Below are 24,152 nucleotides of genomic sequence, written 5' to 3' on the forward strand. Positions count from 1 at the left end.
CCATACTTTGGATAGAAAAAAATAATATTCTCTTGACAATAAAATCAACTATTGTGTATGCATAATAATATAAGTTACTATAGTGTATAGTTTTCTTACAAAGAATTTCTTCACCACTACCTAACTTGTCATTTTTTCAGTTTGTTAAATTTCGTCTAATATAATAATTTATAAATTACAATTAAAAAATAAATTATATTAATTTGAACATGTATACTCATTTACGAGATTATTTGCTCAATCAATTCGATGACTTGTGGATAACCCACTAGTAACTTTGTTCATTATCTTTTTGAGGGAAAAAAAGAGAAGTTGAGTAAAATGTTGAGATAAAAGACAATTCTGGAATTTTCGTCAAATGAAGTTTTAGGTCACCATCTCACCAACTCTAATCCACCACTTTTGCTTCCATTATTTAATTAATGATTATATTTGGTTGGTACTTAGTTTTTCGTTTAATCAGATTCCGTATTAATTCATTCATTTACTACATTATAATATCAATTATATAATAAGTCAAGCTTATATTATATGTTATAAGGTCACAACTACTACCTATTTAGATTTTTTAAAAAAACTTAATTTGTTTCAATGTTTTGAAATAACAAAAAAGTCATATCTACTCCTAAAAAAGTAATCTTACATTCTATACTATTTCAATTGCCTATGAATAGTTACTTAACTGAATTACTGAAAGCATTTCACCAATAAAAATTATGATGAAATAATAACTAATATCTTTTTATCCTTACAAATCACAAGTTCCCACGTTCGAACTGAAATTGTAGTCCTAAATATAAAATTTTCTATCGCGAAATTGAATTTAATTTCAAAATTTTCTTACTTTAGTTTACTCCTGTCATAATGTTGTTGCAAATGTTTTTGGTTGGGGACGTGAGTAGGACCTTCTTAGTGGGTGTAAGTCTCGTTGGACAGCTGTGGTAGGTAAGTCTCCTTTGCAACCATAAAATATACTCTCTCCGTCTTAAAATAAATGATCAACTTTTTCTTTTTAATCTGTTTCAAAAGAAATAATCTTGTTCTTATTTTAATAATACTTCAATTTCAATTAAGAGTGCAAAATTAAAGAACATTTTAATATATTTGATATAATTTAAATTTAGAATCACAAAATTAAAAAATCTTTTTTATTTTCTTAAACTACGTATATTTTTTTTTTATTTTCCGGAAATACCTAAGTAGCATCTCCCCAATACTATATAACAAACCTAATTTTGATCATTTATGTTGATTTGTAGTATTCCTCAACCCACTCTCAACCATATTATAACCAATAACTTGAAGGCAAAAAAGCTCAACAACATTATCCTGCTCCTTCTCTTTTCACAAGGTAAGTAATTTTCTATTGAATAAATTTCATTTTGTGATGCTAATAGATACTTATTTAACAATTAAAGTAGGTAGTATATCACATTCATAGTGGGTAACTGAAAATGAATAATTTGTAATTTCGATCGGCTATTTAGAGAAATTGTTGTGGTTTTCCATTTCAGAAAACAGAGTTGATTGATCAACGATGAAGATCGAGGTGAAAAAATCAACGATGGTGCAGCCAGCGACGGAGACGCCGCAACTGAGGCTGTGGAACTCTAATGTAGATTTGGTGGTGCCTAATTTCCACACGCCCAGTGTTTATTTCTATAGGCCAACGGGATCCCCAAATTTTTTCGACGGAAAAGTGCTTAAGGAGGCACTAAGCAAAGCCCTAGTGCCGTTTTATCCGATGGGTGGGAGGCTGTGCAGGGATGAAGATGGCCGTATTGAGATTGATTGTAAAGGGCAAGGTGTGCTTTTTGTGGAAGCTGAGTCTGATGGTGTGGTGGATGATTTTGGCGATTTTGCACCGACGTTGGAGCTCCGACGACTTATTCCGGCCGTTGATTACTCACAAGGAATCGAATCTTATGCTCTCTTAGTGTTGCAGGTACGTTTTTGGTTACTATTTTGCCGAAATGGTGTCCTACTTTCAATTTATGCTGCTATCACTTTTATGAAATTTCAAATATGTGAATTTTAATTAATATTTTTTTATATTTTTATTGCACTATCATAAGAAAAATTATACTAGTACATAGTATTTATCGATATAACAAAAATAATATACTCAAACGTGGAAATTAAGGAGACTGTCCAAACCCTTACATTAGAAAGATAAATAAGTTGTTTTTGTATAAATTCGCAACTCAAATAAAGTATTTTAAAGTAAGTGTGAAAAGGAAATCCAATAGTAAGAAGCTATGTTGGAAATTAATAATTACTTATAATATTAATCACAATTTTTTAATATCTAAATTTAAATTATTGATTTTAAATATCAGTTAAATTGACTCTGAAAAAATAAATAATATCACCTAAATTGGGATTAAAAGAGTATTTTCTTTTAGTTCCAACATCTCAGCTAATATGTTTAAAATTACAAAATTTTAAATAACATTTTATTATACTTTATATTCATTTATAATTTAAGATAATAATTTTTTTAAAAAAAATATTATGTCTTTTCTTAATTTTTGTGTTGATCAAAGATAGTACATGAATTAAAATGAATAGAGTATTAGAAATAGGGCTATCCGTAGCTTCAAATGGCGTGAATACGGACACGCAAATTTTGTACAAAGGTCAAATCTCGAAAGAAATAAGCTTTACGAATGTTTCAGATGTTTAGGTATTTTTAATATTTTCAATTTAGTTTAATGACACTTCTTTATCACAATAACATAAATATGTTTGAAATTACAACATTTAAATAATTTTTTAAATAAACTAAGGAACCAAAAGTCGTATTTATATTTTTTAAATTTCATATTTAATCAAACAAAAAAAATATATAGTGTCAGATCTGGAAGCATAGGTATCGACGATCAAATTAAATTAATAAAGGACTCCAGTTTTCAAATATTTTCCAATCTGGATGTGTAGAGATTGTTGATCATTTTAATTAAATTAGAATACATTTTCGAAATAAGAAGAGTGGTTGAAAGTTGAATGCCAGGATTGATATTAGCCTCAATTCCTGGTAGGGTGCACGTTTTAAATTCCACAATTTTAGCAGTCCATATTTGTCCTCTTTTGTTTTTTGTTAGATTCAACAATAGATGTCCACCGTTGATTTGACACACTCCTAAAGAAATACTAAATAATAAGATAATATTATTATTATATCATTTGACTTAATTAAATCCAATGCCTTGAGAAGGTAATATTACTATTTTATCCTTTGACTTTATTAAATTCAATGCCTTGAGAAATATGGTAGATGATAAATAGTAATTAATGGCAAGGGTAAAATAGACACAAAAGGTAATTTATCTCTTGATTTTCTAAATTGAACAAATATTGTTGGATAACTATTTTTAGTATAGATAGACAAGGACAACTATTATTGGACGAAGAGAGTAATTTCTTATGACAATAAAAATTTCATGTCATTATTAAGACGATAAGTTTTTTAAAACATGTACTATTTTTCTTTTAGTTGTGTATTCTGTCAATGTCACGTTAATTGAGACAGGGAGAAAACATGTTCATGCTCCTATCCTTCGCTCATAAAAAACGATAGAAGCAAAATGTGTTGACTCAACTTCATATAGTGCATTCTTGTACTGGATTATGCCCACGATTAGTTAGTTTTCAGATCATTTTATAATATGCTTTAATGATCCTATAATTTAATTTTGATAAACATATGAAAAGAAAAAACAATCTGTATTGATTACTTTTGGAAGTCAAGATAGGATGAATTTGTGTAGCTTTGCGTTTTCATTCGTTTCTCTTTCCCCTTCCCACCTACCCCTGCTTCCATCTTCCATTTTCTTTTCACCGAGTATCCCTCCCCTTCAGAGGCGGACCCACGTGCAAAATTGAGGATACACGTGTATTTGTTAACTTCGGAAAAAATTATGCGCATTCTATTTTGGGAAATTTGCATAAATTAGATATAATTAATCGTGCATCCATGAAAGGTATAGAAGTGCCTTGTGCTCCTGGGTTCGCCTCTACTCCCCTTCCCTCTCTTCTACTTAAATGGGAGAAAATATCTATGCCAAGTAGCGCAATATAAAATATTATAATGTTATGTCCGATATAGCTCATTTTTGTGTGCAAGTATCTTTTATATATAAGGTTGAATGTTTTTCTCTGGATATAATGTTTTATAATAGTGTATGTTGGGCTAAATGGCGTAATAACTATGTTGGGACCATATATTTTTGTATATTTCTTGATAATAGAATAATATTTTCCTTGGTACAAAACATACTTCATGCCTCTATTACAACTCCAATTTACCTTGTTTTCTGTTTTGACTTGGGGATTTTTTCTGTAGTTTTTGTATGATCACTTGAATTGATATATCAATCTGTTGAACAGATAACACATTTTAAATGTGGGGGAGTTTCCCTTGGTGTGGGCATGCAACATCATGCAGCAGATGGAGCTTCTGGTCTTCACTTCATCAACACATGGTCAGACATGGCTCGTGGTTTGGACCTTACTATCCCACCTTTCATTGATCGTACCCTCCTCCGTGCTCGTGATCCACCTCAGCCTCAGTTCCCCCACGTCGAGTACCAGCCACCTCCCACTCTCAAGGCAACAGAAGAAAATGCCCCGAATGCAGAAACTGTTCCTGAAACGAGTGTGTCCATCTTCAAACTAACCCGCGATCAAATCAATATCCTCAAAGCTAAGTCCAAAGAAGCTGGAAATACCGTTAACTACAGCTCCTATGAGATGTTGGCAGGACATGTGTGGCGCTCCACTTGTATGGCACGAGGACTCACTCAGGATCAAGAAACCAAGTTGTACATAGCAACTGATGGGCGTGCTAGGCTCCGACCTTCTCTCCCACCAGGCTATTTTGGTAATGTGATATTCACTGCCACTCCTGTTGCTGTTACTGGTGATCTCCAATCAAAGCCTATTTGGTATGCAGCCAGTAAAATCCATGATCAATTGGCTATAATGGACAACGATTACTTAAGATCAGCTCTTGATTATTTGGAATTGCAGCCTGACTTGAAGGCTCTCGTCCGTGGTGCACATACATTTAAGTGCCCGAATTTAGGAATAACTAGCTGGTCTAGGCTGCCTATCCATGATGCTGATTTCGGATGGGGTAGGCCAATATTTATGGGACCTGGTGGTATTGCTTATGAAGGCTTAAGCTTTATATTGCCTAGTCCCATCAACGATGGCAGTCAATCAGTTGCCATCTCACTGCAAGCAGAACATATGAAACTTTTCGAGAAGTTCTTGTATGACATTTGAAAGAAGCGGATTTCTTGTGCTGCTTTGATTGGAATTTACAATGACGGATATGTAAAAGAGACTCCTTTTTATCTTTTTTTCATTACAGGTTGTTCTTTATTTCTTTTTTTGTTTGCCTGGACATCAGTTTTATTTCTGATTCTATGATGCATTGATTATATACTCAAAAGTTATACTGCTAGTGTTGTATGTATGTCTGTGAAGGACCTCAATCTTTTTTCACTTCCACAAATGTGGCAAGATGTTAATGCGGAAGCTTCTAGTAGGATTGTAGCAGTAGATTGGAACCGCGGATGGCTTAGTTGGACCATCTTTTATTCCTGAATATCTGCAAATATAATATTATCACTGTGCTTTGATCTGTTATTGGAAGAGTTGTTGGTTCTGATTACTTCATGTTTATGTTCAGCATACATGAACTTGATCATATTTTTGCTGAAATACACACAGATGCAAACAAATAAGGAGGGAGAGGAAAACAAATGTGAGAGACGATCAGAAAGACTGATATGATTCATCATCAATCAATCTGTAGCATGTTACACGACACAGCTGGTGATTGACATACAACACTAACAAAACAAACCAACAGAATAACACACTCATGAAGTCACAAGTTTTCACAAAGGTCAGAACCAGTTGAAGAAAGAAAAATGATTGAGGTGTTTTTCGGAACATCTTAGGGAATGACAAAGGGCAGAACAAGGAGTAGAGGTAAGCTAGACATGACACAAATAGTAGACAAGGAGATAGAGGGCTGCTTTAGCATTACAGCTGAATTTTTATCAAGAGTACGTGGCTGACGAGCAATACTTCCACCCCCATTTGCCCCCTTTCCTCTCTGATTTTTCTCAACATCTGATATAACATCCTTAGTTGCTGCTAACTCAAACTTATTAGTGTCACTACTTATGTCTGCAACAACACTCTTACTGTTTCTTTCTAGTGCACTAGCAAGATGTTTCGAGACATGGACACCTCTGATTTTCAACGTGTGAGAAGTTTCTGACGACCTGCTTGTTACTGCTAGAGCGCATAACAGGATAACTAAATACGGAATGAAAGCAACCTTCATTTCCTTTGGAGCTAAATGTCTTTATTAGTATCACTTGTCTTTCCTTTTCTGAATAACTATTTGGAATTTGGAATAGGAGATATAGGTGATGGAGAGTGTTTTTAGCTTTAGACCAAAGGCTATTGCTACTCTTGATGAGTATAAGAGGTTGTTATATAGGATCTTCTTCTAGGAGATGTTATTGCTGCTTTGTCTCAATTTTATTCCTTCCCTTTGCCTTTAATCTCCCATTGACCCAATCCCAGTGATGGGACCAAAACAGTTCTGGTCTCAATTTAAGCATCTGGAATCTTCTTTTTTGATGTTGTAACATTTGTTGTTCTGTTCTTTTAGATAAGACACTTAAAAAGCATGGCACATTTGTTGTTATGTCTTGATACTAGTGATTGGTGAAATGAAACATCTTGAAAGTTGATAGTGGTAGGGGAATCTATTTATATCCTAATGTGAGAATAAAGGGTTAAATTCCTATTCAAGAGAATATGATACCCTCCTTTTTTTTTCTTCTTATAACCAAAGTGTTCAAAGAGTCTAACTGAAGTTTTCTCATAGAGTAATGCAGGTAGGGCCTCATACAAACTTGCCTAACTACAAGGGGAAAATGAAAACCTCTCAAGGTAGTTCTTGAGTTCAACTTTAACGAAGTTATCGGTGTGCCTAATTGTGCTGCACCAGCTAATCAAGATAGTGTAAGAAATTGCACATAAGAAGCAAGAATAGGTATCTTTGTCAAAACCTCTCAAAAGGGTTGGAAAAAGTAGAACAAGAAAGGGTGTTTTATTTGGAAAAACATAGGTAGAGGCCTACATAGTTGTCATAGTAATTGTAGTCTCATACTAATACTAGAAACATCAACAACAAAGAGACATTTTCTCCAATGAGTTCTTTGCGTCCCTTTTATCATTTGCAATTGTGATCTTGTTCTTCACATGAACAGTCCTGTCCTCAGCTGACACGTTGAGGATACCGTTAATTAGCATCAATGTCAAAACAGACATTATCTCTGAGACATTCCTCTTTGTGCTAGAGGAATACCCTTGAGCTCAAATTTTCCAACAAGGTTGTTGTGTTTAGTCATAGGCCTCTCTCCTTCATACACCTGAATGAGCACACCTGGTTGATTGTTCGAGTAGATTGAAAAGATCTGTTCTTTCTTTGTGGGAATGGATCATGACTGAGAGGTGTGACATCATGGATCAGCAAATCTAATACTATCACTGCGTTTAGTCAGTTAGTTAAAGTGTTCTTAGCTCTGATTAATTCAGCATGACTATTTGATCATATTTTTGCTGCAATACACATACAAAAAAATAAGGAAGGAAAGGAAAATGAAGGGGAGAGATGAAGAAAGCCTCGTATGATTCATCACAATCTTAGAAGGTTACACGATACATTGTTCATTGATAGACATACAACTCTAGGATTAGCAAAAAAAAAAAAACCAACAAAATAATACACTCACAACGTCACAACCACAACGAGAATAGCTGAATTAAGAAAGAAAATGCTTGTTATCTTTTAGAACATCTTAGGAAATGACTAAGGGCAAAACCAGGAGAAGAGCAAGCTAGAAATGACACAAGTAGTTGACATGGAGATGGAGGGCTGCTTAAGTGTTACAGCTGAATCATGTGGTTGACGTGCCATACTTCCACCCCCATTTGATCCCTTTCCTCTCTGATTTTTCTCAACATCTGGTGCAAAATTCTTGGTTGACAACTCAAAATTATTGGTGTTGTCACTTATGTCTGCAACGTCGCTCTCACTGTTTCTTTCTGGTGCACTAACAAGATGTTTTGAGACATTATGGGAAATTTCAGAAGCTCTGCTTGTTACAGTTAGAATGCATAACAGGATAGTGAAACAAGGAAAGAAAGCAATCTTCATTTTTCTTTAGAACTAAATATCTTTACTGGTCTCACTAGTCCTCCCTTTCTGTATAGCCTGTTGGAAAAGGAGAGAACTTAAAGAGCAAAAGTAGTGAATTAGGAGATGGAGAGAGTTCAATGATGAACTATTTAGTTCTGGACCAAAGCAAGCTATGAATACTCTTGATGAGTATAAGAGGTTATTATATAGGATCTTCATCTAGGTGGTGTTCAATGTTGCTTTATCTCAAATTTTGTTCCTTTCACCGTTGTATAGAATATGGCCCAACCCTGGAAATGGGACCAAAATGGTTTTTGTTTCTGGAATTTGACATTTCGTATTCGATGGCAATGTTCTCCCCATTTTTTTAGTTTTGGTGAATTTGACTAATGTTTTGCACACAGGGCGGGTTATATTTCTGGCAACACTGAAGGGTGATTTTATGCTTTGATGCTTCTGAATCCTTAAATTGATCAATTCTTGACCATTGAAGCACACTAGCAAATGTATTTAATATTCTGGTTTGAGAATAAAGAGTCAAATTTTAACATTTACTGTCACATTCTTCTTTCAAGAGAACAGGATGCCCTCCTTTTTCCTTCCAACCAAAGTGTCTAATTGAAGTTTTCTCATAGAGGCATCAGGTAGGAAGGCATGTAGGTCCTCAGAAGAGATGTGCTTTTGGTGGGGTTGTTCTTCTTCATGGCTTCGTCCTTGGAATTGTACCTCTCAGGTTCTTGAACCATTCTCTGTATGTCCTATTCCCTCTAATGTTTGATCTTGTTCTTCGCCATAGCAGTTTGGTCAACACCTACAGTAATGCGGTTAGCATCATTGTTAAGGTAGACATTGATATGTGACAACCCCTTTAGCTCAAAACTCACAAGAAGATAATCAATCTTTTCAATGGGCTTCTCTTCTTCAGGTTGAGAAGATTTGATCTTTCTTTGTTGAAAGAGTAAAAGAACTTGGAACAAATTCAGTTACCACCAGTTTATGTTATATCCATCAATTATACTGCCACACATAACTCTTCATTACCTCTAATTAAACCTATAGCTTTCATGTCTATATTGGTTATCCACATTGTGGTGCACCAGCTAATCAAGGTATTGCAGGAAAATTGCAGATAAGAAGCAAGAACAGACATCACATAGCCAAAAACTCTAAAGATAAATGGAAACAGCATTAAGATGAAAAATGAAATTTATTTAGAAAAACTTAGGGTCTACATAGATGTAATATTGATTATTCTCTCACACCAGAACTGAACACTAAAAGCAGTCACTAAAATAGTACACACAGTTTATATTTCTATAGAAATATTAACATATCATCTTTAATCAACTTCCTCAATCTTTGGCCCTGGACCATTAGCTGCAGATCCTCCTTGGCCATAACCAGCTCCAGTGTCAGCACTGCCTCCCATGGGCATATCTCCACCAGCACCACCTTGGTACATCTTTGAAATTATTGGATTGCACAAGTTCTCCAACTCCTTCAATTTATCCTCAAATTCATCTACTTCAGCCAATTGGTTTCCATCCAACCATTCAATTGTCTCATCCACAGCCTTGTCAATCTTCTGTTTGTCAGATGGATCCAATTTCCCTGAGAATTTCTCATCTCTCACTGTATTCCTCATGTTGTAAGCATAATTCTCCAATGCGTTCTTCGCCTCAACCTTTTTCTTCATGGACTCATCCTCTTCCTTGTACCTTTCCGCTTCTTGAACCATCCTCTCAATGTCGTCCTTGCTTAACCTTCCTTTATCATTTGTAATTGTGATCTTGTTCTTCACACCAGCAGTCTTGTCCTCAGCCGACACGTTGAGAATGCCATTAGCATCAATGTCAAAACAGACATTGATCTGAGGCACTCCTCTTGGTGCTGGAGGAATACCCTTGAGCTCAAATTTCCCAAGAAGGTTGTTGTCTTTAGTCATAGGCCTCTCTCCTTCATACACCTGAATGAGCACACCTGGTTGATTGTCCTGGTAGGTCGAAAAGATCTGCTCTTTCTTCGTTGGAATTGTAGTGTTTCTTGGAATCAACACTGTCATCACACCACCAGCAGTTTCAAGACCAAGACTGAGAGGTGTGACATCAAGAAGCAGCAAATCTTGAACTTTCTGATCACCTTCTCCAGTCAAAATTGCAGCTTGAACAGCAGCACCATATGCCACAGCCTCATCAGGGTTAATACTCTTGCATAGCTCCTTACCATTGAAAAAATCTTGCAATAATTGCTGTACTTTTGGGATCCTAGTAGAGCCACCAACAAGAACCACGTCATGAATATGACCCTTGTCAATCTTGGCATCCTTTAAACATTTCTCCACAGGCTCCATACACTTCCTAAAAAGATCCATGTTCATCTCCTCAAATCTTGCCCTGGTAATCGTAGCATAGAAATCAATCCCTTCATACAAGGAATCAATCTCAATAGTAGTCTGAGCAGTCGATGACAAAGTCCTCTTCGCCCTCTCACAGGCGGTTCTCAACCGCCTTAGAGCCCTGGGATTGCCACTAATATCCTTCTTATGCTTCCTTTTAAACTCCTGCACAAAATGATTGACAAGCCTATTGTCAAAATCTTCACCACCCAAATGTGTATCCCCTGCAGTAGCCTTAACTTCAAAAATCCCTTCTTCAATAGTCAACAACGAAACATCAAAAGTTCCACCACCAAGATCAAAGATCAACACATTCTTTTCACCACTACTCGACGATTTTTTATCCAAACCATACGCAATTGCAGCAGCAGTAGGCTCATTAATAATCCTCATAACATTAAGCCCAGAAATAGCCCCTGCATCTTTAGTAGCCTGTCTTTGAGAATCATTGAAATAGGCGGGAACAGTAACCACAGCGTTCTTTACAGTGGTCCCCAAGAAAGCTTCCGCCACTTCCTTCATTTTCGTCAAAACCATAGAAGAAATCTCCTCAGGAGAAAACTGTTTCTCTTCCCCTTGTACTGAACCACAATCATGGGTTTTTCACCAGGACCCGGAACTACTTTAAACGGCCAATGCTTCATGTCACTCTGAACAGAAGGGTCGGAGAATCTCCGACCAATTAAACGTTTAGCATCGAAAACAGTGTTTTGGGGGTTCATCGCTACTTGATTCTTGGCTGCATCGCCGATTAACCGCTCTGTATCAGTGAAAGCAACGTAGGATGGAGTAGTCCTGTTGCCTTGATCATTTGGGATTATCTCTACACGATCATTTTGCCAAACCCCAACACAACTGTAAGTCGTGCCGAGATCAATGCCAATAGCTTTGCCTTCAGATTTCGCCATTAGTAAAGATTTTCAAGAAAAGAAAGTTTTTTTTTCTTCTTTTGAAGTGAAATTTGGGAGATTTTGTTTGTTGTTGATTTTTTTTCTGATTGAATAAAGGCATGGTGATGTGGGTATTTATAGGTATTGAAAAAAGTTCTACTGGGTTCGGGAATGAGAAGACATAGAAGGAACTTGATTGCGCCAGAGAGTTGGAGATTTACCAGAAAGTTCTGGAGAGGGCGGGAAGCTGATCAAATGTTCTCAATCATTCTGGATTGGGTTTTGGGCTTGGACCAGCAAATGAGCCTCGTGATTTTGGGCCTGGGCTTGATCGAAAATGTTGGGACAGTTTTGCATGATTTTGGGCCTGGGCTCAATGGAACATTACCCACCCATAATGGTCCACGTCAATAAAACCAGATTAAGGTGTTATATATGAGCAACTTTCACGTATAGCAAATACAAAAATCATATCTGTATGATATAGCTATAGTTTGTATAATTGCGTTCCATAACAAACTTTATGTTTGCTATGGCTATTTCGTTATACATATATACAAAAGAAGCAATTGTATAATGTGTTTCGGTATACATATACAAAAGAATCAATTATATAATATGTGTTTGTATAAAACGAGAAAGAGAGAAAGACAAAAGAAAATTGGGTAGGAGAAGATTGTATTTGTATAATTATAAGTGTATAGAACGAAAATATATGTATTTGTATATACAATTTTCTCTCAATTTATACAAACACAAACGCAGTGTATACATTTGTGTTTGTATAAAGTGAGAGAGGCGAGTGAGATCTGGGAGAGGGGATAGAGGGGAACGAAAATATATGTATATATACAATTTTTTCTCGCTTTATACAAACACAAATGCATTTTATACATTTGTGTTTGTATAAAAGCGAGAGAGGCGAGCGAGACTGCCCAGCAAGAACGAGAGTGGTGAGCGAGATTCACCACGGATAAAGGCGAAATAGCAACAGTTTGATACGGGATACAATTAAATCAAACTATGGTTATAACATTTAATTTGAATTAATAGTTTGCTATTAGATATATTTTTCCCTTATATATACTCCCTCTGTCCCTAATTACTTGTCCACTTTTAAATTGACACACCTATTAAGAAAACAATTATTGACATAGTGAGTTTACCATTTTACCTCTATTAATTATGCAGTGAATGAATTAATAAACTTAAGATTTTCAAGAAGTTTTACCTTTTTCAAATTAATTAATTGAGGGTATAATAGGTAAAAAAAATTTGTCCTTTCTTGATTTATCAAAATGGACAAGTAATTGGGGACAACTAAACTCATCACTTCAATAAAGGCATTGAAGTCAGGAGGCCGACCCCCAAGTTTTTTTCTAATGAATCCGCAATTACATTAAAGTTTCCCCTAAAAAGAAAAAATGGACAAGTAATTAGGGACATACGAGTATTGTTCTCTCGTATGATTGGCTACGAAATTTTAGAAAAAAGAACAATATTTTTTAAAAATTGTAAGACGGTGCCAATGCATTAATGAATTTTCATCAATTTTATAACACATTGTATTTGTTAGATTCCTAATTAAATACTTGAAATTCAATAAATCCGTTTTTTTAATCAACCAATAATAATAATAACAGTAATTTGAACATGTGATACAGTCTGAGTTTCTTTATGAGCTTCTTATTTTATCAATTCTAATAAATTAATCAAGTTCAAAATTTAATTCAGATAGGAATTCAAAAGATAATAGCTAGATATTTTTTTTCATTCACAAAAGGATTAATCTGAATTAACCTAAAATTCTAAAATGAAAAAGTGTTAGTTGATTCATTTCAACTTTCAAGATCTAATTGATGACATATTGATTTATTATCATTTACTCCAATCAGATGTAAGACAAGGCATGTATATATTAGTTTGCTTGACTTGTCCTTTCAATTACATCTATGAGCGAAGATTTCTCTATCTGATACTCGTAACACATTTTTATGGCAATGTAGATTTTCACTATATTCATATTCTCATAGTTACTGTTTATCAAATTCCTTTCTCGTCCATAAATACAATTTGGATGTCTATAAGCACTAAATAGTAAAGTTGAAATTACTCTTCTTTAATGGATACTTTCATGGGTATAAAAAAAGTATAAATGGGGAGTAATTAAGAGGGAAAGAATAATGATTTTCTTTATACAAGATTGGAAATCTTATATCATACGTAAAGTGGTAAAGCAGTGATTTAAAGCTGCAAGAAAATTATAGGAGTAAAATAGAATATCCTCAACAATTAATTACTTACTTTGCTTTTTCCTTGTCACAAGCATGCTAAACGTTATACCAAAGAAATGACCAATCATAAATTATTTAAAGGTTATGTTTTTTTTTGGCCAAACACATATGCAGACACTTAAATTTGTCCCTAAATTTTATTTTGGCACTCCAACTCAACTTTGTTCCATTTTAACCTTTTAACTCTAATTTTTTTTGTTTCATTTTGGCAGTGATGTGACAGAGTATGTGCATCACACCTTCTCTAAAAGAGTAAAATATAAAATAAAATAAAATATTTAAAAAATAATAAAAGATTAACCCTTCAATTCTATTTTTTTATGTACCATTTAAACATAAAATACTAATTTTATGATTTCTTTATTTCTATATATGTTCTTCAACTGCAATTTTGCATTTAAAAATCGTCGTTAGTTATATGATCATTGATGATAAAAAGTTTCTTCATTTCTATTTATGTTCTTCATTTCCACTTTTTCATTTTAAAAATCAAAGTCATATATATATTTTTTAAAATAAATAATGGATGAACATCTTTTAATTTTTTTTTTAGAGTTTCTGTACATTATTGTGTGAAAAATAATCGACAAAAGTGTGTTGAATTTCTTTTTAAAACAATTAATTAAATTAAATAACACCACATATTTTTTTTTCATATCTAATCTATTTGGACCAACTCAAATACCAACTTTCTAAAATTTCATTCAACTAAATATGAGTAAAAAAAAAAAAACTCATGTTCATTGGTACAATTAATAACACTATAAAAAAATGTTGAAACTCGATAGATTTCGTTGGGTTGTCATTGATTTTCTTTTTTAAGAAAATCAACGCACTTTCGTTGGTTATTTTTCAAGCAAAAATACAGGGAAACTCTCAAAAAGAAATTGTTACTTTTTTAAAAAAAAAGAAATCAATGATCATCCGTCAATTTGAATTTTTTACAATAACTAACGGATGAATGACGATTTTTAAAATGCAAAATTGCAGTTGAAGAGCATACATAGAAATAAAGAAATCATAAAATTAGTATTTTGTGTTTAATTGGTACATAAAAAAAAATAGAGTTGAAGGGTTAATCTTTTATTATTTAAAAAAAAAAACTTTTTTTTTTTGTCTTTCACTCTCTTAGAAAAAGTGTGATCACCACATCACTTGGAAGTGCCAAAATGAAATATAAAATTTGGAGTTAAAGGGTTAAAATGGATCAAGATTGAGTTGGAGTGCCAAAATAAAATTTAGGAACAAGTTTAAAAGTCTATATATGTGTTTGATCTTTTTTTTTTATAACGTCATGTATGCATTATCTTAAATTTATACTACTCAAATAAAATATTTAAGAATGCAAATGAAAAACGTAAATTCATAGGATGTAAGTTGAAACATAAGCTCCATATAACTAATCAAAGTTAGTAGCCGCGTTGTACGACCATGGACTCCCTATTGACTATACATGTCCTTTTGCCTCTTTTCTTGGAATCCAGCTATTTTCATTAATTTATGGACTTAGCCATCGTTTGGTCAATGTTCATTCTAATCAATACCGAGTTGAACTTACAATCAGACTGGCTGGCCTACACATTTTTAATGATTGTTTATCAATGACCTTTTCGCCGCTGCCCATATCAACAGTGCCAAACGAACAAGCAAACACCCATTCCTTCTTCAACAGACTCACCAAACAAGTCTAGCTTTTGGTAAAACCAACAGGACAATGTACAAGAATTTTACTTTATTTTTACCTGTAAGATGAACAATTAAGTATCAACGTAAACAGGTTAAAATTGCATGGATAATGTAAAAAAAAAAAACCTTTGACAACTCTGGTTTGAATATGAATCGAGAGTAATGCCTGCAGTTTCTTCACTCAAATGTTAATATACCATACCTTAAAGTGATGTTATATTTTCATCAGGCATTGGCTTCATAAACAGCTCTTCATTTTCAGGCTTCCAAGCAACTTCAGCTATAGATCCTCTTTTTCCGACCTGAAGTCTCACATTTGCAAGTAAGAATGGAAATGTGAATTTGACTTATTAATTAGCCAGAGAATATAAAACAAGAGATCCGAATCCAGGAGCCTGAAATGAAGACACTGAAAATGGTTAGGCGTAGAAATGATGCAAAGACCGGTGACTGAAATCTTCACTAGTATGTTAGCTGGTTCATCATGATAAGAAAACAGTGATGAAGAAGCTGTTTTCAAGATTTCCGATTACAAACATAATCTGGCAAGCATTTGCATACACAAATCCCCTAGTTCAGAATTGTAAGGACAGTCGTCTAGCTAAACACTGCAAAAAGGTTTAATAAATCATCAAACTTCAGAAACAGACATCCGAAGTGGTCAAAGTTCAGCCTGTTCCAAAAGAATGAAAGAAACATGGAGCAATAAACACAATTTTAGACAGTAAGAGAGTTATGCAACAGCAAAATGTAAAGGTAGCGTCTTGGAAGCAACACATTAAAAAGAATAACAGATCTTATCATTTAAGCTCAACCAATTTGAACTGCATACAGACTATGTCGCTACATCTAGTAACGAATCAATGAATTTAATGTATAATTCAATGCTTAAATCTCTATCCTGCCAACTATTTCTAGACACCTGCAGGAATGGTAATACTTAATGGACATTTCGGCGAATTGTTTGAGGGACTCCCAGAAGAGACCTCAACTGATGGATCAATTATATGAGCAGAACCACCATCAATGGTGGAGCTTATAACAGTTATGCTTTTTTCTACTTTAAATATCCCTTCTTCATCAAAAAAAGATGTCATTTCATCCTCGTAATCTTCCTCAGACCAGTAACCAAGAGAATCATCTTCAGAGGCACCGCTCCAATCTTCGGAATAATAGGCGAATTCATCATCACTTTCAGTAACCAATAGAATAGAATCAACTATATTGATATCCTCAACCTCCAGTGGTTGTTCAACTCCTTCATCCTCAACCAATCCGTCAACAAACGGATGATTCAACAGCATCTCAGCAGTCCATCTATACCTAGGGTTCCTAACGAAACAACCCTTCAAGAAATCTTTTGCATCCTTCGATAAGTTTCCAGGAATTTTAGGCAATTCTTTCCCTCCCCCGATCTTTCTAAGTACATCCTCAGCATCCATATCATCATCCCTATCCCACGGAGGTTTTCCAGTTAACATCTCAAGCACAATACACCCTAAAGCCCAAATATCAGCAGGACACTCTTGCACATTATCCGCAACAGCTTCAGGTGACAAATACATCGGAGTACCCCTCCAGTAAGGCTCCAACCTCCTCTTCTTGCTCTGATTTTCTCTCTTAGCTAACCCTAAATCACCAATCTTAACCTTAAATTCAGTACTTCCCTTACTAGAATTCGGCACAAGCAATACATTCTCAGGCTTCATATCGCAATGAACATAACCAATCGTATGAATACAAAGCAACCCTCTAAGCATAGATCTCGTATGATTCCTTACCTCAAATTCAGACAATCCTGATTTATTGATCCTTTCAGCTAGGGTTCCACCAGAACCATACTCCAACAACAAATTATAAACCATAGCACCATTCTGACCCGTAGTAGTTTCATCCCCGAAACATCGAATTATATATGGACAACCCTTAATATTGTTGAGAACCTCCTTTTCCTTCTGAATTGAACCCGAAACAGAAACCTCAGCAGATTTTACAGCCATAACTGGTGGAAAGTAGCTGTAATTCAATTTGGGGTTCTTCAAAGTAGCTAAATAAACACACCCAAAACTTCCTTTACCTACCATTGCTCCTCTGTACCATGCAACCCCATCACCAAATTCATTCTTCATCATCTTTCCTTCACCTACTAAATTCACCTGAAAAATTAAACTTGCAAAAAAATGTGAATTTTGGAAGTAATTAAGATTAGGGCAATCTCAAAAGGAAGAAAATCCAACTTAAAGTTGAATTTTAGTGCATATTACACAATACACAAGCAAATGGGTAAAGAAAATTAGGGTTTACAGAGCAAGTTTGGGTTTCTTTGCAATTTGCTTTTTAGGTTAGTTTTTTTTTTTACATATATATTTTTTTATATTATACTATATAATAAGAGCCGCGTTTTCTTTGAAAGAGAGGAACACAAGTTGGCAAAAATGATGCTAACTGGAATAACGGTCATGTGGTCTTTTTTTAACAACGTATGAGAAATAATAAATAAACTTAAGACATTTTTTATTTCCTTTCTAACAAATTGTAACATATTTTCAGTTTTAACTGTTAGTAGTAACTAAATATGGCAGCATATTTTGTTAACTTTGGAAAAATGAATGGTGAATATATAAATTTGACAGATAAGAAATTATGTCAGTATATATATGTCACCATTATTTGTCACATGCACTACTTCAGGCAAAAACTAAAAATGGTTGTCACTTGTGAGGAACAGCATGTGGTTTCCTTTTTTTGTCCTTTCTCCTTTTGTTTATTTTCGTTTTAATTTATTTGTTTTAAAAAATATTTTAAAGTGTAGTTTTTTTTCCGGTTGATCTTTAGCTTGAATCATAAGATTAAAAAATAATTTTAACGTATTTTACATATCTTTAATGTAAGATTATTTATACTTTAGAAATATACATTGTGATTATTAGCATCATTTACATTGTGACTAATTCACGTTTGGTAACTGTTATTTTTTCTTGCCTTTTCTATAAATTTCTCTTTCCACTTAAAAATGCATACATACAACTGTACTTTGAGTGAGTTAAATACATGTGTCAGAGCATTGAGTTCCAAATGACTTTCAATCACACTTAAAAGTCCATTAATTTATCGATAGTGAAGTGGTAAATACTCATTTATCTTTACCTAGAAATTTTGGGTTTGCGTCTCTTGAATGTGAAATCATCTTTATTAGAAAATATTTTTCCCTTAATGTGAGACTTTTCGATATGAATTCGAATTCAATTAGATTCTAATATAGATATCAAGCATCGAGTGAGAAACAGAAAAAAAATCCATCAGTTTTCGTTAGAATTAAAAATAATTTAGTATGATGGTGTGGTGTTAAATAACAGTGCACATGGAATTACTATATAGACTTTTCAAGTGCTAATAAACTATACATGTTGCCTAATTAGCAACAACACAATCATTTAGTATTTTTTCTAATTGTAGATTGAGATCAGGTCATGGCGATTAGCTGTTTAGGCCTCATTATATATCTCATTCTATTAATATTAAAGACGATTGAATTTAAATGCATATCTAAAATAAATAAGCGTGTTGATTTCTAACATCTGAATATATCAACATTTTTAAAAAAAAATAACAAATATAGAATTCAGTAAAATATTAATACTATCATCAATAAATAATAACAGTTAAATGATGATAATAATTATAAATAGTGACTAGTGATGATTGTGGATTATTATTGTAGTCGATGGATAGTGTGATCTTAATAATAATATGCGATGAGCCGATGACTATAGTTGATAATAGTGTGGTAACAATATTTCTCCTCTCTCTTTTTTTTTTCCTTCCCACTTAATAGGAGTATTGCTAAATTATTCATACTCGATGCTTCTTACACTACTTAGTGCTACTTTTTTTTTCTACTAAATAATAATCAAATCATATCTTCTTCTTTCATAATGCTACTTTTTCCTATAAATTCAAAGTTTGTAATTATAATATTATCCTCATTTCATTTAATTAGTTCTTAACAAAATATGTCAGTTTTTTTTTTTTTTTTAATGTCACATAGGATATTATTGAGTGAAAAGAAAAAGAGGCCTGTACACGGTTCTTTCGGTTAAAGTTCTCTTCAGACTTGGCCCGTATGCTTAGGCCCAAATAACTCTCCTCATTTCAGGTTTGGTTGCAGAATTAGGGAGATGAAGCTGAAGATGAAGAAGAATGATGAAAATGGCGGAAATACGATATTGTCTGTATCACCATTGAAAGCTATTACTCTTCATCTGATATGCTTACTAGGGTTAGCTTTAGCTTTCTGTATACCTAATCATATCTACTCGCTCGATCTCATCACGCATCCATCCCAAACTCTTCGTATGATTTCGGTATGAATCTCACAATCCGAAAAATTTATAAGATAATCTGCTTTCGCTCTCTGTTATTTGTATTCTTATTTTGATTCGAATTTAGTTTCTCAGGTGTTTCTGGCTCCAGTACTCATTCTTCTTTACAGTCACCTTCGACACGATAGGACCCAATGCTCTGTAATCCTAAACCTTCGTTTTGTTTGAATTTATTTTTACAACTTACATATTTTGTTACTATAATTGATTCGTGTTTTTTTTGTGGCTTTCACAGTACGTCAAAGCTGTAGGACGAGGCTTGCTGGCGCTTCCTGCCGGTAAGTAGAGTCTGTTATTGGAACTATATTATTAATGTCATTTGTCTAAGATTCATATAGTATTGTTCATGAACTATTTTATATAATGTTTATAGGAGCCGCAGTAAATGCACTCGGAGCTACTATATTAGGAGCACCTGTTGGTTTCGAGTATGTAATCCTGTATATGTGTTTTTATTCCTTTATAATAATGATACTGAAACATGAAGCCACAGTTGAGGTTGGATGGAAAATAGAGCTGATCTATCATTGAACATAGATAATGACAATGTTATTGCATGATCATCAAAAGCGGATGTAGAGTGTGAGTTATAGGTTCATTCAAACCTAGTAGCTTTTGCTCGGACCATGTATAAGTATTAAGAATTCACTTAATAAGTGTAAATAATTGATTTTGAACCCAATAACAAATGAACTGTTGTAGAATTTCGAACTTGATCCCATAAATTTCAAATCCTAGATCTGCCTATGATGATCAGCAGACATGTTAAAGGCTCTCTATGTTTCACAAAAGAGCCTGAGATTAGTTTGAGTTTTTGTTTAGATGACATAGGAGTCATTTTATGCTGCCCTATCCAACCTCAACTGGGACTATGTAAATGCAACATATAATGGTTTTCTGTTACTTTCTCTTTATTGTAGCATCTCTAATGCAGTAGTTCTTATCCTAACTAATCTTTGATCCTGTATTATAACAGGTATTTCCCCAAGACCTTTAATTGGTCTCTTCTGATGTCACTACTCACTGTAAGTCTTAACAGCTAGGACTTGCCATTTACTGCATGAAAAGATTTCTTAGGCTTATAAGCTACCAAGAAGATTACAACAGTAAAGTTTATGGATTCATCTCATGCTTACAGAAAATATGATCGATGTGTTTAAGAAAAGAAAAGTCAGTAGGGAATCCTGGGAGTTATTGTATTCAGAAAGCTGATGAAATGATAAGATACTTTGACCACTTAGGTCACACGTTTATGAGATGTAGCATTGGTATTTTGTCCTTGCTCATTTTTTCTTCTATGTTGGTTTAGCTTCTTCTTTCTTTTTTTAAAAAAATCTTTTCTGGGGATACGTAAATTTATCAAATATTGGTTTGGCAGTTTGTACCAGCGGCTTGTGTTTTTGGCTCATCATGGACTGATTGGCACCGAATATTTGCTAGAACAAAGTAATTTTCATTTCCTCAATCCATGGGCATTTGATATTTATATCTAAGACCTATCCTAGAGCTTATTCAGTATGTTTGTTTTGCAGAGCAAGTGAGTCCACAGACTATATGATCAGTCTACCTGCTCATGGAGCTGTTATTGGAGCATGGTTTGGTGCTTGGCCAATGCCACTTGATTGGGAAAGCCCATGGCAGGTATGTTAACTGATTGTCAAGGACTCGAGGTTCACAATATGAGAGATTGTAGTCCATTTCATGGTGCAGATTATTTGAATTTCAAATGCATTAATTGCATTCACTAAGCGTCAATCGTCCATGATATGATCTTTTGATAGTCTTGCCATAGAAAGGCATATAAAAGTTTCTCCGCATGACCTTGTTTATATTATATTCCCTTTTGACAAATTCTTCTCTGGATTGTTTTTAAGGTAAGTAGGGCCACCTCACACAATCTTGATGAACCTTGTACATATCAAAGTAGGATACCAAGTGCTGCTAGAAGGCAAGGCAAACCTTGTCAGTTTTTTGCACTTCCTCGTAGATTGTTTCCACCTCATCAGTGGCCCGATTAGTATAGGTCGTCCTTATGGAAGACACTCACATCTGCTGGAAACCTGTTTGTGTTGCTCTGGACACTTCGAAGTGAACCATATCTGTGAATGAGAGGTGGTGGGAATCTGCTAGATGATTTCTTCTTAAAGAAACTAAACTAATAGTTCATTTACCATAATGAAGTATTATATCCTGCTATACTAGTACTAATGCAAAAGATAAAGTGATCAAAAGGAGAGAAGAAAAAAGGTTGGCGATTATATGGCTCCTTTTTGTTGGGGGTAAGATCGGATTGCATTGCTATCTGTAAAATTCTTTGCTCAAGTAAGGGCACCACTTAAGTCTACTTTGTTAACAAGATCTCCATGTTCCACACTAAGAGTATAAGTAAAATAAAACAGCTCTTGTTATATCCTGATACAAAAAGCTAAAGTGCTATTTCGTGCATGCGTCTTCCATCATAATTTCCTTTATGTTTTTCCTCGCTCGAATCTTACATCCTTTATGTGTCAGATGAATAGAAACAGTAGCCGTTAAGGTGAAAAATGAAAGAGGGAGAGGCAGTTTTATACCAGAAGTGTTTCATACATTTGTTTATATGAAGTTGCATCTTAGTTCTTGTGAGTCTTGGTGATTTTCTGTAACTCCCTCCGTCTAAAAACGAATGGTCTAGTTTGACTTCACAGGGAGTTTAAGAAAATAAAGAAGTTTTTTCAATTTTGCGATCTTGAATTAAAGTTATGTCAAATATACCAAAATGTCCTTTAATCTTGTCACCTTAAACATGCCATGTGAAAAACTGAAATTATAGTGTTGCCTAAAAAGGAAATGGGTCATTCTTTTTGAAACAGATTAAAAAGGAAAGGAGGTCATTCTTTTTCAAACGAAGGGAGTATTATCTTAGATGTACCTGGTGATAGCTGGTGCTAGGGGTGTGCACTATTCGGATTAAACCGAATAACCAAATCAAATCAAACCGAATTTTTATTTGGATTGATTTTGGATTAATAGATTACTTTGTTTAGTTTTCTTGTTTGGTTTCTGATTTAAAAAAATAAAAACCGAAAAAACCGAATTTTTTATATATATATATATATAATGCTTAGGTTTAGAATTAAGTTGGAGTTAACCACTTTTGTCATTTTTTGGTTATTGTCTTTCATGATGATTACATTTATGTTTTATGTTTGAACATCTATAATAGGTATACTTATAAGTATTCTGTTTTAAGTTCACTTATGATTTATATTATAAAGTATATTTAAGAGATTCAATATTATTACGTTGGTTATGTTATTAATTATTGACATAAAACCAAACCAAATTTATTTTGGATTGGATTGGGTTACACTTTTACAAAACCAAAAACCGAAAAACTGAACGCACACCCCTACCAGTTAAAAGGCTACAATTATTAGCAACTCACTGGTTCCATTGAAGCTTGATTGCTAATTTCTTCATATGCATTTTCATTTCCTAGGTTTTAGAAGTGGAGTGTAAGAACCTTTCATATTTTGGTTATGCTCTTGAGGGAAAGATCACGTTTTTCTAATTTGCAGACCTCGGCACGAGGTTGGAAAATGCTTTAGTAAGTGGTTTGTTCTCATTCACGGACAATTGGTATTTGCATGTAGGAATGGCCTATTTGTGTGACTTATGGAGCTATAGCTGGTTACCTCGTGGGGCTTGTGACATCCTTGGGCTGCATTATCTTCTGTAACCGCCAGCAACATCTAAAAGAAGAGTAGTGTCTGGCTTCTGAGAATTAGCCGTGGAAGGCTCATGATACTACAAAATTAGGCCTTTGTTATTCAGCTGCATAGAAATGTGATATCCAGTTTTGAACTCTACTTAAATTCACTAATCTTTGTTCTTTTTAAAGAGTATAATCCATTCTTTTAGGATAATTTCTTTTGACTAATTGTGAAAAGACGTTCAATAGGAGATAATGAAGTTTCTACAGAAGAATAATTTTGCAATATCTCAAAAAAATTCTGTCCGTTAAGTTAAATATTATGGATTTGTATTTATGCTTTGTGAATATTCCTTTTTCCTTTTGCAACATAGCTTTTACTATTTCCATGCTTATTATTTGTCGTGTTATTGATTTATTGCCATCTCTACGTGGATTTTCAGAATTGGGACCTAATTTTTGTGGGGTCTTCGAATTATTCGTACCCTTTTTCCGTGTGTTGAGGAGAAACATGTCTCTCACTGGTGGAGAGAAGAGTTTTATACATCCACTTGATAGTTTAGTATCAAATTCAGGAGTTG

The 24,152-nt window shown here is 34.0% G+C and overlaps 5 protein-coding genes across 6 annotated transcripts; 2 read left to right on the top strand and 3 right to left on the bottom strand.

The window, feature by feature from the left end:
• Window positions 1-1,264: 1,264 nt before the first annotated feature.
• On the top strand, window positions 1,265-5,457 carry LOC125832054 (shikimate O-hydroxycinnamoyltransferase). The gene is made up of 3 exons (XM_049511184.1): window positions 1,265-1,351; window positions 1,522-1,945; window positions 4,390-5,457. The coding sequence occupies exons 2-3, from the start codon at window positions 1,538-1,540 to the stop codon at window positions 5,287-5,289; spliced, it is 1,308 nt and encodes a 435-aa protein (XP_049367141.1). The 5' UTR covers window positions 1,265-1,351; window positions 1,522-1,537; the 3' UTR covers window positions 5,290-5,457.
• A 495-nt stretch (window positions 5,458-5,952) lies between these two features.
• Window positions 5,953-6,750, bottom strand: LOC125832055 (uncharacterized). Its single transcript, XM_049511185.1, has one exon. It carries the CDS (start codon window positions 6,362-6,364, stop codon window positions 5,969-5,971), a length of 396 nt encoding a protein of 131 aa, XP_049367142.1. The 5' UTR covers window positions 6,365-6,750; the 3' UTR covers window positions 5,953-5,968.
• A 2,671-nt stretch (window positions 6,751-9,421) lies between these two features.
• On the bottom strand, window positions 9,422-11,609 carry LOC125832367 (heat shock 70 kDa protein 5). Its single transcript, XM_049511511.1, is given in 2 exon segments — window positions 9,422-11,212; window positions 11,215-11,609. Coding segments are annotated over 2 exon segments (1,962 nt in total). The 5' UTR covers window positions 11,537-11,609; the 3' UTR covers window positions 9,422-9,572.
• A 4,667-nt stretch (window positions 11,610-16,276) lies between these two features.
• LOC125832593 (mitogen-activated protein kinase kinase kinase 20-like) lies at window positions 16,277-17,849 on the bottom strand. The gene has a single exon (XM_049511783.1). The coding sequence runs from the start codon at window positions 17,628-17,630 to the stop codon at window positions 16,413-16,415; it is 1,218 nt and encodes a 405-aa protein (XP_049367740.1). The 5' UTR covers window positions 17,631-17,849; the 3' UTR covers window positions 16,277-16,412.
• A 1,785-nt stretch (window positions 17,850-19,634) lies between these two features.
• Window positions 19,635-23,904, top strand: LOC125832299 (uncharacterized). Of its 2 annotated transcripts, XM_049511439.1 has the most exons (9): window positions 19,681-19,862; window positions 19,956-20,021; window positions 20,116-20,158; window positions 20,254-20,308; window positions 20,857-20,905; window positions 21,259-21,326; window positions 21,413-21,521; window positions 23,359-23,374; window positions 23,513-23,639. In XM_049511439.1, coding segments are annotated over exons 1-9 (582 nt in total). In that variant the 5' UTR covers window positions 19,681-19,688; the 3' UTR covers window positions 23,515-23,639. The 2 variants fall into 2 exon arrangements, with proteins under 2 accessions (XP_049367395.1, XP_049367396.1); XM_049511438.1 differs by lacking the exon at window positions 23,359-23,374 and having other exon boundaries at window positions 19,635-19,862; window positions 23,513-23,904.
• The last annotated feature ends 248 nt before the right edge of the window (window positions 23,905-24,152 follow it).

This window comes from Solanum verrucosum, unplaced genomic scaffold (assembly GCF_900185275.1).
Source record: "Solanum verrucosum unplaced genomic scaffold, falcon-dt-bn FXZP01000009.1, whole genome shotgun sequence".
In the NCBI taxonomy this organism is placed as follows: domain Eukaryota; kingdom Viridiplantae; phylum Streptophyta; class Magnoliopsida; order Solanales; family Solanaceae; genus Solanum; species Solanum verrucosum.